Below are 14,509 nucleotides of genomic sequence, written 5' to 3'. Positions count from 1 at the left end.
CTTTTATATTTTTGTTCAGTATAGATTACCTTTTTTCCATTTACCTTCAGTACTCAACTATTCTACTACTAGCTTTGTGATTCCACAGAGTAGTCACCATACTTTAGCACAATGAGTAGCAATTATATTCTGCAAGGTCAAATCAACACGTGCCATGCCACATACCAAAGGCTCATTGATGCACTGGAGACCTATCCACACACACACACACACACACACACACACACACACACACACACACACACACACACACACACACACACACACACACACACACTGCAGTTCTACCCCAGTTGCCAGGAGACATGTAGCTAGCTAGTTAGCTCGCTTGACTATACACCTACAGCAGTTTAGTTCTTTAGTGAGCTAGCTCCTTTTCCAACCGACACACATCTGTCCCTTTCTGGTAGTGAGAAACAAACACAGAATGTCAACCAACATGACAGAGATGGTAAGCAGATTCTCCTGCTGAGGTCACAGACCTTCTAGTCATAAGTGGTGTTTACACAGTGTGGGAAATACTGTAAACTGAATTTGTATTACATTAGTACATTACTTTAAGGCACAACTATGTATTTGATGGTCTTGAAAGGTCTTCATTTGAAAGTCTAAATAGATGTTATTCCGTTGAGACTAATGGACTACCTGATGAATTATAAAGACTGTGCCATAATGAATTTAGATTCACAACGTGTTGGCAACAGTATAAGCAAAAGCAATGAATATTTTTGTTTATATAAAACAATGTTTTATGTAATGATATATTTGGCCGACCAATATCGATATCATCAAGAACATTTCATTACAAGGATTCACTGTTCAGTTAGGAATTTGTAGGACAGCATGCCCTGCCGTTATTGTAAAGAAGAATGTGCACTTAATTGACCTGCCTGGTCAAATAAAGGTACAGTTAAATAAAACGACCGTCCTTCAAGAGCTTTCCAATTTTACACAAATCATATTGTCCTCATTCAGATAGTGCAGCCTATGTATTGGCAATGAAACAGGCAGTAAGAGATGAGGAGGACGGGAATAAGACCGCTGATATAGAGAATCATTGCAGTGCTGGACTGTACTGTGGTTAGGTCATTACATAGGATTACACCTATAATGGGCTACTCTGGGTTACCATGGCATTTTGCTCTACCTACCCCACTGACGACCACCACCTCAAAGACATCTACAGGTCAGAAAGAAGGGAGAGAGAGAGAGAGAGAGAGAGAGAGAGAGAGAGAGAGAGAGAGAGAGAGAGAGAGAGAGAGATGAAGAACAGAAAGGGAAGTAAGAGAGAGTGCAGGTGAAAATGGAAAATGACAGAGAAAGGAGATAGAACAAAGAGAGAGAACAAGGAAAGAGGTGCAATAAAAAGAAAATAAATCGGAGACAGACATCGAGAGTGACAGATTGGTAGAGGGGTGGATCGAAGGGGTCGAGTGAACAAACCAGTGAGCGGGTCTCAGGAGGAGCTGGGTAAGAGGAGATCCACAGGGGCCAGCAGGTAATTAGGAGAAATCAGAGGGTCTCCAGGAGAGGCTCCCCTTAGTAGGGAGGGTGAGAGGGGATGACTAGAGAGGGAGAAGGAGGGAGGGGAAGAGAGAGGAAGAATAGAAGGGGAGGGAGACGAAGAGGGGGGAGGAGTGATCGATTGAGCAATAGAGAGAGAGAGATAATCTGCTGGAAGGAGTGAGGGAGGAGAGAGGTAGTAGAGGGAGAGATAAAGAGAGAGAGCGAGGTAGAGAGACAGTGTGTGTTTGTTCACGTAATTTGTGTCGTCTCAGTCGCCACGACGATAGAAGAGTAGTCCCCGGCAGAGCACGGGGAGTCATTACCACTAATGAAGTGGCCTCCTCAATCACTGTCGCCCAGACAATACATTGACTACTTACACGTCAGACCCTCTCCTCCCTCACCCCTTATTATTTCCATCTTACCTCCCTCTCTCTCCCTCTTCCTTTCCCTCTTCACTCGCTCTCCTTCCTTCGTTCACTCTTACCTCTCTCTCTCCCTCCTACATGTCTTTCTCCCTCCTACCTCTCTCTCTATCCCTCCTCCATCTCTCCCTCTTACTCATCTCTCTCCCTCTTACCTCTCTCTCTCCCTCTTACCTCTCTCTGCATGTCTCCAAAGCGGTGCCCCAGGTAACCAAAGGTGATATCCCATAACCCCCCCCCCTGCTCCATGCCCCGACAAACCAGAGTCACAGAGATTACCAAACAGGTGTGTGTGTTAATGAGGTCTCTACAGACTACCTTTCCACTGATAGAGGAGGGGACAGGCTAATTTACCACAAACACACACACAAACCCACACATACACGCACTTGTGCACACACACACTTTCCCTCCTCTACCCTGCCATTGTCTCACATCATGCGTCTTGTGTGCTTTTTAAATTCTATGGTCTATTATCATCTATATTATTGTTAATGTCACTTCATTGTTGGAAAGAGCTTTCAAAATAAGAATTTCAATGTACTGTTTTACACCTGTTGTATCCTGTGTGCGTGGCAAATAAACTATGATAGTTGAAACACATGCGCACACACGTGCACACACGTGCACACACACACGTGCACACACACACACACACACACATGTACACATACAAATACACACACACATGTACACATACAAATACACACAAGCACGCACACACGCGCACACACACACAGCAATGTCATATCCTCCCCCGTCTCTCGTCCCCCGTTCCCATAGTAACAGTAATCAGTCATCATCACACACGGCAAGCGTGGGCAGGTAATGTGTGTGTGTGTGTGTGTGTGTGTGTGTGTGTGTGTGTGTGTGTGTGTGTGTGTGTGTGTGTGTGTGTGTGTGTGTGTGTGTGTGTGTGTGTGTGTGTGTGTGTGTGTGTGTGTGTGTGTGTGTGTGTGTGTGTGTGTGTGTGTGTGTGTGTGTGTGTGTGTGTGTGTGTGCGACGTGGGCAGGTAATGTAAGTGTGAGGTAGGGAGAGGGAGACCCTTATCAGCAAGTCAAAGTGTGAGGGTGTTTATGTCCCTTTCATTTTACAGACCACATAGAAGCAGCTGGAACTCTGGACTCGATCACATGTCTGTTTACTTACATGGGTCTTCATCATCAACGATATAGTCTACACGATGGGGAACTATTAAGCTACAACTATTTACTGTTCATTAACAGCAGATCGCAGCCAGGTGGAGACTGTTAGGTTAGCTGGTTGCATAGTGCTGTAGCTACCGCCGTCACAGCTATGTATGGGCTTTAGACAACTCCTTTGACATCGGTTGTCATACTTCACATGCATGTTTGGCGTGAGGATTGTGTCTTCCTTTCCCATTATTCCTTTCCCATCCTCCCATGAATTGGAGAGTCAGATATTTCAGAAGGACCCCTGTCATATCTACTGTAAATAGTACCCTACCTCTTTTCGTCCATTTCCATTTTCCCTCCTCTATCCTTTAATTGTCTCTCATCTCTGACCACTGAAGGAACAACTGAACAGAGGAGAGGAGAGGAATGACAGAACATGGAGAGTAGAGGAATGACAGAACATGGAGAGGAGAGGAGGGAGGTTACATAAGATGTACCACTTGACCTTTGAAAGCCTGCAATTACTGCCCTGTTTCTCTGCAAACACAGTCACACATACACCCCCCCACATACACACACACACAATGCTCATGTCACTCCTCTCCTCCACCCCTCAAACTGTAGATTAGAATCCTTACTTTAAATGCAAATCATTCTGCCGTCTTCAACAGCTAACTACTTCCCTATCCTCTGGCTTGACACAGTAAAATAAAACACTTTCTTCTCTCAGCAGTCTCAGTTCTCGACATGTGAAACAGCCATATGGGCAATTCCATGAAAAGAGAATGATGCAACTCACATTTCCCTTTCAAATGTATGCCAAACAAAATAAAAGTTAAACAAACCATTAAAACAATATGCACAATGACTACTTCTATCAACTGTTACCAACATTTGCATCTGCACTCAAGTAAATGTGTTTGTGTAACATTTTCTGTGGAAATTGTTATAGTCATTGTGCCTAGAGATGTATGGTTTGTATAACTCCACAATCATTGGTTTATGTTTGGCAAACATTTGAAAGTGAAGCATCTCAGCATCACTTTGTTAACGTGGAATTGTCCCATAAAAGAGAACACGCTCTGAGGATGAAATAAATGAGATCTCGGAAAGTAATTGTACAGATGTGAGACATTTTGTCTGAAAAAAGAGACGTGTTACAGCCTCCTTCTGTTATCTGCTTTGTTCAGACGACACTGCAATATTCCTCCGCTCAACAGAGAACTAGCTGACTGGATGAGACAAATGTTCACCTCACTGATTTCTGTTCATTATCACCCCCTCTCCATGCATCACACAGACACACACACACACACACACACACACACACACACACACACACACACACACACACACACACACACACACACACAGAAACTTGACAAACAAAGAGAGGAAAATGAAGATGCCACCAAGATGCATAAAATATTGACAGGCTATTTCACTTTTTTTGATTTTCCTCAATCTATTGAAAAAGAATGACACTTCAGAAGAATAGAGATATATTTCTCTCTGTGTCTCCCTCTGTTTTTGTCTTGATAGACTGTGTACAGACATTGAACGACTGTACAGACAGTGAACGACTGTACAGACAATGAATAGACTTGCTAAGGATGCAGGGGAAACATACAAAACTGATTTATCTGAATGTTCACACTGTAGGTCAGTTACATTGTGATCACACAAGAAAATCACACTGTTAAAGTGCAATTTAGCTTTCAAACAAAGAATATATACAATCATTATATAGAAAACTGGAGAGATACATATATTAAGTGACTGAAGCTCAACTATGGCAAAGACAGCCTCAGCCAGTGGTAAAGAACACCATATATTCAGTTCAGTTTGCAAAGACACACAGCTGCACTCAACTATCCCCTACACACACACTCTCTCTCTCACTCACCGATGGTGAAGCTGAACCCATCGATGCTGAAAGTGGCGCTCCGGCACTTTTTAAATCCCTGCTTCTTGGAGCTCTTGGAGCTAGGCTCCGTCATCTTTCCTCAACTCCTCACTCTGTCACTGAACTTGTCTTGTATCAAAACTCTTCTCTCTGCTGCCTGTTGTTCTCCCTCTCCTGTGTTTTCCCTCTCTCTCTCCGTGGAGGCTCCGTGAGGTGAAGGGGTCCCCCCTCAGCCTGTCCCCCAGGAGAAGTGCACTGCGCGGGGGTATCACCAGAGACTCTCTCCCCTGGGTAGTGACGGTGGTGGAGCCAGGTAGGTGTTGTAAGAGAGAGTTAGCGGAGAAAGGCTAAAGCTCTAGCGCTAACTGAGATGTGGCGACACTAGGGACGGAGCATTAGCGCCGTCCAGTCTCACTGTGCATCCTTACTTCAGGCCCGCTAAGAGCTCTTCAGGAGCCTATAGCTCTAACTCTCTCTCTCTCTATCGCTCTGTTTCTCTGTTTCCCTTTCTTACTCCAGCTCTCCCTCTCTCTGTCCAGCTATCTCTGGCACAACCACTCACCACAGCCACAGAGGAACCCATGTGGGAGAATACAGAAGATATAAACCTCTCTCTCTCCCACCTCCCTCCCTCCCTCCCCTGTAGTAATCTCTATGACCCTCCACACTGTTCTGCTCCTACAGCAGTTGATTAGTCCCTCTCTCTGTCACATCTCCCTCCCTCCCCTGTAGTAATCTCTATGACCCTCCACACTGTTCTGCTCCTACAGCAGTTGATTAGTCCCTCTCTCTCTCACATCTCCCTCTCTCCCTCCCCTGTAGTAATCTCTATGACCCTCCACAATGTTCTGCTCCTACAGCAGTTGATTAGTCCCTCTCTCTGTCACATCTCCCCCTTCTCTCTCTCTTTCTCCCTCCCTTTCTCTTTCTCAACCTCCTTGCATGAAGTTGCTATCAGAATCATGTTTCTCTTCACCCTGTTGTAGGTGTGCTAATATGGATGTTTCTCTTGCTGCGTACATGCCTGCGTTCATGTGTGTCTGTGTGTATTTGTGCATGAGTGTGTGCATGAGTGTCTGTGTGTATGTTTATTTGTGTTTGGTTGCATTAGTCCCTTGTTGCTGATCCACCAAAATATTTACTTTGCCTCATCGCTAAGAACACTGTAATGGCTGACCTGGGAGACTTGAATGCACACACACACACACACACACACACACACACACACACACACACACACACACACACTGCTCTGTTGCTGTGCAGGGACACATCCACGATTACTCTTTAATGCAATTTCACTTGTCAACTAGGTCTGCAGGTGCATAGATCCTCTTACATTGGAAGTTACTTTACTGATAGTAGTGGACGAGGTTCTGTCAACTGGACTACATCCCATTAAAATATCAACTGCTAGGTCGTATCCGGATGAAGTGCAATGATTGACTAGGCTCTTTGGGAGGATATCCTGCACACTGGGGCCGTGCTATCATTGTATAGTATACTGATTACATCGAAGAAGTCCTTAAGACTGTGTGAAAGGTTTTTTACATGAAAGTACCTCAGAAAACCGCAGACTGTAGAACAATAACATGTTTCAGTACAGACTTTCATTTCCCCCGACATCATTTCCCCCGACATCCATAATGTAAACACAGTCTGCACCACTACTCACTACTGTGCCACTTCTGATTTCCTGCTTCACCAATTATTTATGAAAAAAGGTGTGTTTGTGTTTTTATTTTTTATTTATTTTATTTTAAATAGTTATCGGGCACCATTGTTCACAGGCATCAATACAGACTACAGCCTCCCAAAAGACGCTGTTGGAGTCGTAGCACAGACATTCGCCTCAAGGTCTCTCTTCCAACACAGAACAAGAGGAACGATTACACAATATGTCCCTTAGTAACAACAGAACCCTTCAGTTCACTTACATTGACGTGGTCATCTCAACAGATCGCACTGTGTTATAGCGGGAGATCTCAGAGGAGAGAGTTGTTCTCAGGCTATAGGGTGGTTTTCACAGTCTGTTGAATAACTACCGGGGAGTACTAATAACGTGATCCAGTTGAATTGAATTGAATGTGTCGACGTAGAAAATATCCCACAGTTTCCTCAGAACCAAGTATTTCATGTGACCATCCCCACGGAGTGAGTGAAGGTGTGAAGTACAGGAGCGTCAACAGTGCGTCACCCTTCTACATCCAGTCTCTTAAACACCTGTCTTGTGGCACCTGTGAAACCAGTCAGGCCAGAGGGTTTCATTGTATATGTGATAATGGCACATGCAGTTTCATCTACAATAGAGACTCTATGGCCAGAACAGATTTGATTTGTAAAAGAACAGACACACAAATGCAACATGCAACAATTTCAAAGATTTTACTGAGTTACAGTTCACATAAGGAAATCAGTCAATTGAAATAAATGCATTAGGCCCTAATCAATGGATTCCTGGGAAAATGTAGGGGTTTGGATCAGAAAATCAGTCAGTATCTGGTGTGACCACCATTTGCCTCATGCAGTACGACACATCTTCTTCGCATAGATTTAATCAGGCTGTTGATTATGGCCTGTGGAATGTTGTCCCACTCCTCTTCAATGGCTGCGAAGTTGCTGGATATTGTCGGAAACTGAAACATGCTGTTGTACACGTCAATCCAGAGCATCCCAAACATGCTCAATGGGTGACATGTCTGGTGAGTATGCAGGCCATGGAAGAACTGGGACATTTTCAACTTCCAGGAATTGTGTACAGATCCTTGTGACATGGGGCTGTGCATTATCATGCTGAAACATGAGGTGATGGAGGCGGATGAATGGCACGACAATGGGCCTCAGGAACTCGTCACGGTATCTCTGTGCATTCACATTGCCATTGATAAAATTCAATTGTGTTTGATGTCCATAGTTGATGCCTGCCGATACCATAATCTCACCGCCACCATGGGGCAGTCTGTTCACAACGTTGACATCAGCAAACCGCACGCCCACACATACACGTAGGCTGCTGTTGTGAGGCCAGTTGGATGTACTGCCAAATTCTCTAAAACGATGTTGGAGGTGGATTATGGTAGAGAAGTTAACAGTGAATTGTCTGGCAACAGCTCTGCCAATTGCATGCTCCCTCAAAACTTGAGACATCTGTGGCATTATGTAGTGACAAAACTTCACATTTTAGAGTGGCCTTTTATTGTCCCCAGCACAAGGTGCACCTGTGCAATGATCATGCTGTTTAATCAGAATCTTGATATGCCACATCTGTCACGGACTTGGAAGGAAATCAAGGACGGTAAAGGACCCTGGAGGCAGGCTGGGGAATATCGCCTTCCAAAGGAGGAGATAAAGGCAGCGAAGGAGGAGTGGTGACTGTATGAGGAGGCAAGTCATCAAAGCAGGCACGAGAGGCAGCCCTCCCAAAACATTTGCGGGTGGGCACACGGGGAGATTGGCGGAGTCAGGTTATAGACCTGAGCCAACTCCCCGTGCTTACCGCGGGGAGTGAGTGACCGGGCAGGCACAGTGTTGTGCGGTAAAGCGCACGGTGAGCATGCACAGCCCGGTGCGCTCGGAGCCAGCTCTCCGCAAGTGCCACGCTAGAGTGGGCATCCAGCCAGGGCGGATTGTGCCATCTCAGCACCATTGGTCTCCGGTGCGCCGTTTCGGCCCAGGGTAACCTGTGCCAGCTCTGCGCACTGTGTCTCCGGTGCGCTGTGACTGCTCAGAGCGTCCTATGCCTGCACTCTGCCCGTGCCGGGCTAAAGTGAGCATTCAACCAAGAGGAGTGGTGCCAGGGATCAGCACCAGATCTCCAGTGCTCCCCCACAGCCCGGTTCATCCTGTGCCTGCTCCCAGAACCAGGCCTCCTTTATGTCTCCCCAGCCTGGTGGGCCCTGTGGCAGCCCCACGCACCAGGCTACCTAAACGGCGCCTCCCACCAGTGATGATCCATGGCACGAAGCCTCCAGTGATGATCCATGGCACAAAGCCTCCAGTGATGATCCATGGCACAAAGCCTCCAGTGATGATCCATGGCACAAAGCCTCCAGTGATGATCCATGGCACAAAGCCTCCAGTGATGATCCATGGCACAAAGCCTCCAGTGATGATCCATGGCACAAAGCCTCCAGTGATGATCCATGGCACAAAGCCTCCAGTGATGATCCATGGCACAAAGCCTCCAGTGATGATCCATGGCACGAAGCCTCCAGTGATGATCCATGGCACGAAGCCTCCAGTGATGATCCATGGCACGAAGCCTCCAGTGATGAAGCCTCCAGTGATGATCCATGGCACAAAGCCTCCAGTGATGATCCATGGCACAAAGCCTCCAGTGATGATCCATGGCACAAAGCCTCCAGTGATGATCCATGGCACGAAGCCTCCAGTGATGAGCCATGGCACAAAGCCTCCAGTATAATGTACGCTCACCTTGCTGCGCCTTGGTCCACTTCTTCTGACAGGCGTGACAAATATTACTACTTTGAAGTCAATCAGCAGAGTTCACAAACCTGGGTTCAACTATTATTTCAAATATTTCAATTACTTTCACATATATATATATTCAGATATTTGTTATTTGAAAAGACAAGTAGTTGAATTTTGGCACGTATTTTAAAATACCCATTACACAATGTATTTTCAAATTAAATTAAATTCTCCCATGTATATGAACCCAGGTCCTAGGAGTCTTTGAAAAAAACTTTATTTGGAAATATGTATTTGAGAAACAAATCTAATAGTAGGCTATTTATTGAAGATATTTGAAAATACTTTCAAATACTTCCAATAGAAGTAGTTGATTATGGCCACAGTATTTGAAAGTACTCAAATACACAGAAAGTAAATATTAAAATAGCAAAATAGATGTATTGAAACCCAGGTCCGGTAGTCATGCATAATCATCTTAGATTTTGTTTTTGTTGTTTGTGCCACTTGGTAATAAAAAGAAGGTGTAATGCATTGTGAAACATGTGACAGTTGTTTATCAGAATAATGCCATGTGTTAAGAGGAAAATAGCACAGTATTAGAATTCTACAAATGATGCATAATTTATACCATCAAACTTCTCTTAATCATACCATTCACCAACCACTCCATCACCATCAATAGGTAATTACTGTTCTCAGAAACCCTTCCACAAACTGAAACAAATACTACAAAACAATCTAAAGCAGGGATGGGCAACTTTGATGGGGGTGGGGGCCACAAATCCCCCAGAACTTATCATGATGGGCCGCAAAGCCCCTTTTTTTGTGCAGTTTTACAACTAACGTCCTGCAATTCTACACATTTTGCCATATGGTGGAGGCAAATGTTTTCAGTTTTTAATATGATAACTGATAATCAATGGGCCCCACCCTGGTCAGTAATTAGAACATTCTTACTTCAAGTTTAGATAGCTGGCCACTAGACTAACTTATCAATTGAAAAAAAAAGTGTTGACATGGGCTAATTGAGTGGCTGCTGATGCACAACTACATTTCAAAATTGCACGTTGTGTGTTCTTTTATTTTAACTCTCAACAGTAAGTTGAGATCCCGACTAGGTTCTTAAAACCTTGAAATTGGTCCGCGGGCCTACAAAAGGGGGCCGCAGGCCAGTTGTCCATCCCTGATCTAAAGAGCCCAGGTAAATACCACACCAACTGTCATCCATCCACCCATCCCCCGCTCCACAGCAGGGGAAGGAAAAAAGGAACTCAAGGACAAGTTCCAGGCAGCTAGCTTGACCATTCAGCAGCTCTAACTTTTTCTCAGAATGAGTAGGAGTGGGAACACAAAGGCAACTCTTTGCCTTTTCTCACCATTCAATCCGGTGCCTCTCGCTTGCCGCTTATTGAATAGGGCCAGGGTCCTTCAACACTGTACTGTATTGCCTCCTGGGTGCTCTCACTCTCTCTCGCTAACTCTCTCAGCTCAGGTTACCATAGGAACCATGTGTTCAGCTAGCTAGTACACCACACAGGTAAGCACGACAATCTTTAAAAGCGAAATTAGGATGGAGGCTTGGCTGAATCAATATTTAATACAGTAGACCATTGATAACAGTGAACAGCACTGGTTAATGTACACAGGGTAGTGTACATACAAACAGTGTAGGGTTTGTGTGGGACCAAAAAATGGAATGGAACTACTTCAACATGGAAGTGACACCAACGACCAAGTGGCTTCAGTCCTATTTACAAAAGCACTCTGTAGACTCAGTTTTACTCTCTTCTACGTGGAGGGGGAGAGACACATTATCAGGAGTGCTTAGTGTCCTTTAGTGTCTTTAAGTACATGCTGTAGAGAGAGAGAGAGAGAGAGAGAGAGAGAGAGAGAGAGAGAGAGAGAGAGAGAGAGAGAGAGAGAGAGGTGAAGGCTCGATCTTGTCAGAGCTATAACGTAAACCGAAAGACAAGTGATTTGCTGTGTAAGGCTATCTGACACCAGCTCTCAGCCATATGTCACTTACAATAGCTAGAAAATTGCTCTTCCGGCAGTGCTATAGCAATTAAATCAGTTCTTAACGCTTAAGGTGATGCTCCAGGACTATACATTTAATTTCAGCCAGTAGTTTTGAAAGTGGTGCTCACGAGGAAAAACGCGTCCCTGTTTTGTGTGTACAACGTCATCCAATTGTGTACTATGCCATCCATTTAATTTGATATTTTACACCCTGCATCATTTTTTTTTTTTTTTTTTTTTGCAATTCGTATGATACTGTATGTTAAGGATCCACACAATATAAGGGTAAAATGAGGGTATTTACAAGCTTTTCTTGTAATTGCAATTAGGCCTTACCATCGAGAGGGGGGAGAAAGAGAGGGAGAGCAAAGTGGTGCAGTGGTATGGCTACTCCTTCAATAACAAAAGGGCCAAGACGTGTCATGGATGACTTGCTCGGATGACTTGAGTTTAATTGGTAGTTTATGCTATGACCTTCCTCATCTGAGCACAAAAGCCCCCGGCATCCTTCACTTCTTAACACACAACCCTGTCTCTGAACCCTCTCACTGTCTCTTGCGCTCTTTGGCTTTCTCTCTCTCCTCTCTCTTTGCTGTATATGCAGAGCATTCGGGAAGTATTCAGACCCCTTGACTTTTTCCACATTTTGTTATTTACATTTTACATTTAAGTCATTTAGCAGACGCTCTTATCCAGAGCGACTTACAAATTGGTGCATTCACCTTATGACATCCAGTGGAACAGCCACTTTACAATAGTGCATCTAAATATTTTAAGGGGGGTGAGAAGGATTACTTTATCCTATCCTAAGTATTCCTTAAAGAGGTGGGGTTTCAGGTGTCTCCGGAAGGTGGTGATTGACTCCGCTGTCCTGGCGTCGTGAGGGAGTTTGTTCCACCATTGGGGAGCCAGAGCAGCGAACAGTTTTGACTGGGCTGAGCGGGAACTGTACTTCCTCAGTGGTAGGGAGACGAGCAGGCCAGAGGTGGATGAACGCAGTGCCCTTATTTGGGTGTAGGGCCTGATCAGAGCCTGGAGGTACTGAGGTGCCGTTCCCCTCACAGCTCCGTAGGCAAGCACCATGGTCTTGTAACGGATGCGAGCTTCAACTGGAAGCCAGTGGAGAGAGCGGAGGAGCGGGGTGACGTTATTTTACAGCCTTGTTCTAAAGTGGATTAAATCATTTTTTTCCTCATCAATCTACACACAAAACCCCATAATAGCAAAGCAAAAACAGGTTTATAGAAATGTTTGCTAATTTATTCCAAAAGAACAAACAGAAATATGACATTTACATAAGTATTCAAACCCTTTACTCAGGACTTTGTTGAAGCACCTTCGGCAGCGATTACAGCATTGAGTCTTCTTGGGTATGACGCAAACAGCTTGGCACACCTGAATTTGGAGGGTTTCTCCCATTCTTCTCTGTAGATCCTCTCAAGTGCTGTCGGGTTGGATGGGGAGCGTTGCTGCACAGCTATTTTCAGGTTTCTACAGAGATGCTTGAACGGGGTCAAGTCAGGGCTCTGGCTGGGTCACTCAAGGACATTCAGAGACTGAAACCACTCCTGTATTGTCTTGGCTGTGTGCTTAGGATCATTGTCCTGTTGGAAGGTGAACCTTCACCCCAGTCTGAGGTTGTGAGCGCTCTGGAGCATGTTTTCATCAAGGATCTCTCTGTACTTTGCTCCGTTCATCTTTGCCTCGATCCTGACAAGTCTCCCAGTCCCTGCCGCTGAAAAACATCCCAACAGCATGATGCTGCCACCACCATGCTTCACCGTAGGGATGGTGCCAGGTTTCTTCCAGGCGTGACCTTTGGCATTCAGGCTAAAGAGTGAATCTTGGTTTCAAAAGACCAAAGAAACTTGTTTATTTTGTGCCTTTTACTGAGGAGTGGCTTCCGTCTGCCAACTCTACCATAAAGGCCTGATTGGTGGAATACTTCAGAGATGGTTGTCCTTCTGGAAGGTTCTCCCATCTCCACAGGAGAACTATAGAGCTCTGTCAGAGTGACCATCAGGTTCTTGGTCAACTCTCTGACCAAGGCCCTTCTCCCCCGATTGCGCAGTCTGGCAGGGTGGCCAGCTCTAGGAAGACTCTTGGTGGTTCCAGACTTCTTCCATTTAAGAATGATGGAAGCAACTGTGTTCTTGAGGACGGTCAATGCTGCAGGCATTTTTTGGTACACTTCCCTAGATCTGTGCCTCGACACAATCCTGTCTCGGAGCTCTACGGACAATTCCTTCGACCTCATGGCTTGGTTTTTGATCTGACATGCACTGTCAAATGTGGGACCTTATATAGACAGGTGTGTACCTTTCCAAATCATGTACAAATCAATTATTTACAACATGTGGACTCCAATTAAGTTGTAGAAATATCTCAAGGACAATCAACGGAAACAGGATGCATCTGAGGTCCATTTAGAGTCTCATAGCAAAGGGTCTGAATACTTGTGTAAATAAGGTATTCTGTTTTTTATTTCTAATGCATTTGAAAAAAAATCGAAACATATGTTTTTGCTTTGTCATTATGGGGAATTGTGTGTAGATTGCTGAGATGTTTTTTATTTAATCCATTTTAGAATGGACGTTAAAAAAAATGGGGGAAAATTCAAGGGGCCTGAATACTTTCGGAAGGCACTGTATATATTTAAATACAGTTGAAGTCAAAAGTTTACATACACGTATGTTGGATTCATTCAAACTTGTTTTTTAACCACTCCACAATTTTTTTGTAAACAAACTATAGTTTTGTGAAGTCAGATAGGACATCTACTTTGTGCATGACACAAGTAATTTTTCCAACAATTGTTTACAGACAGATGATTTCACTTAGAATTCACAGTATCACAATTCCAGTGGGTCAGAAGTTTAAATACACTAAGTTGACTGTGCCTTTAAACAGCTTGGAAAATTCCAGAAAAGGGTGTCATTTCTTTAGAAGCTTCTGACAGGCTGATTGACATAATTTGAGTTAATTGGAGGTGTACCTGTGGATGTATTTCAAGGCCTACCTTCAAACTCAGTGGCTCTTTGCCTGACATCATGGGGAAATCTAAAGAAATCAGCCAAGACCT

General features: G+C 44.6%; 1 protein-coding gene across 6 annotated transcripts in view; it reads right to left on the bottom strand.

The window, feature by feature from the left end:
* Positions 1-14,509, bottom strand: part of pde1ca (phosphodiesterase 1C, calmodulin-dependent a) — a 197,686-nt gene that overhangs the window by 169,691 nt on the left and 13,486 nt on the right. For 2 of the 6 annotated variants that reach the window (XM_046292457.1, XM_046292458.1), the window contains exon 1: positions 4,975-5,518. The exons of the other annotated variants lie outside the window; for them this stretch is intronic. In XM_046292457.1, coding sequence (XP_046148413.1) covers positions 4,975-5,068 — 94 coding nt within the window. In that variant the 5' untranslated portion in view covers positions 5,069-5,518. Of the gene's footprint in view, positions 1-4,974; positions 5,519-14,509 lie in introns of those variants that run through there. 6 annotated transcript variants of the gene reach the window in all.

This window comes from Oncorhynchus gorbuscha, linkage group LG12 (genome assembly GCF_021184085.1).
Source record: "Oncorhynchus gorbuscha isolate QuinsamMale2020 ecotype Even-year linkage group LG12, OgorEven_v1.0, whole genome shotgun sequence".
NCBI lineage: Eukaryota > Metazoa > Chordata > Actinopteri > Salmoniformes > Salmonidae > Oncorhynchus > Oncorhynchus gorbuscha.
This window is presented reverse-complemented; position numbering and strand designations above follow the sequence as displayed.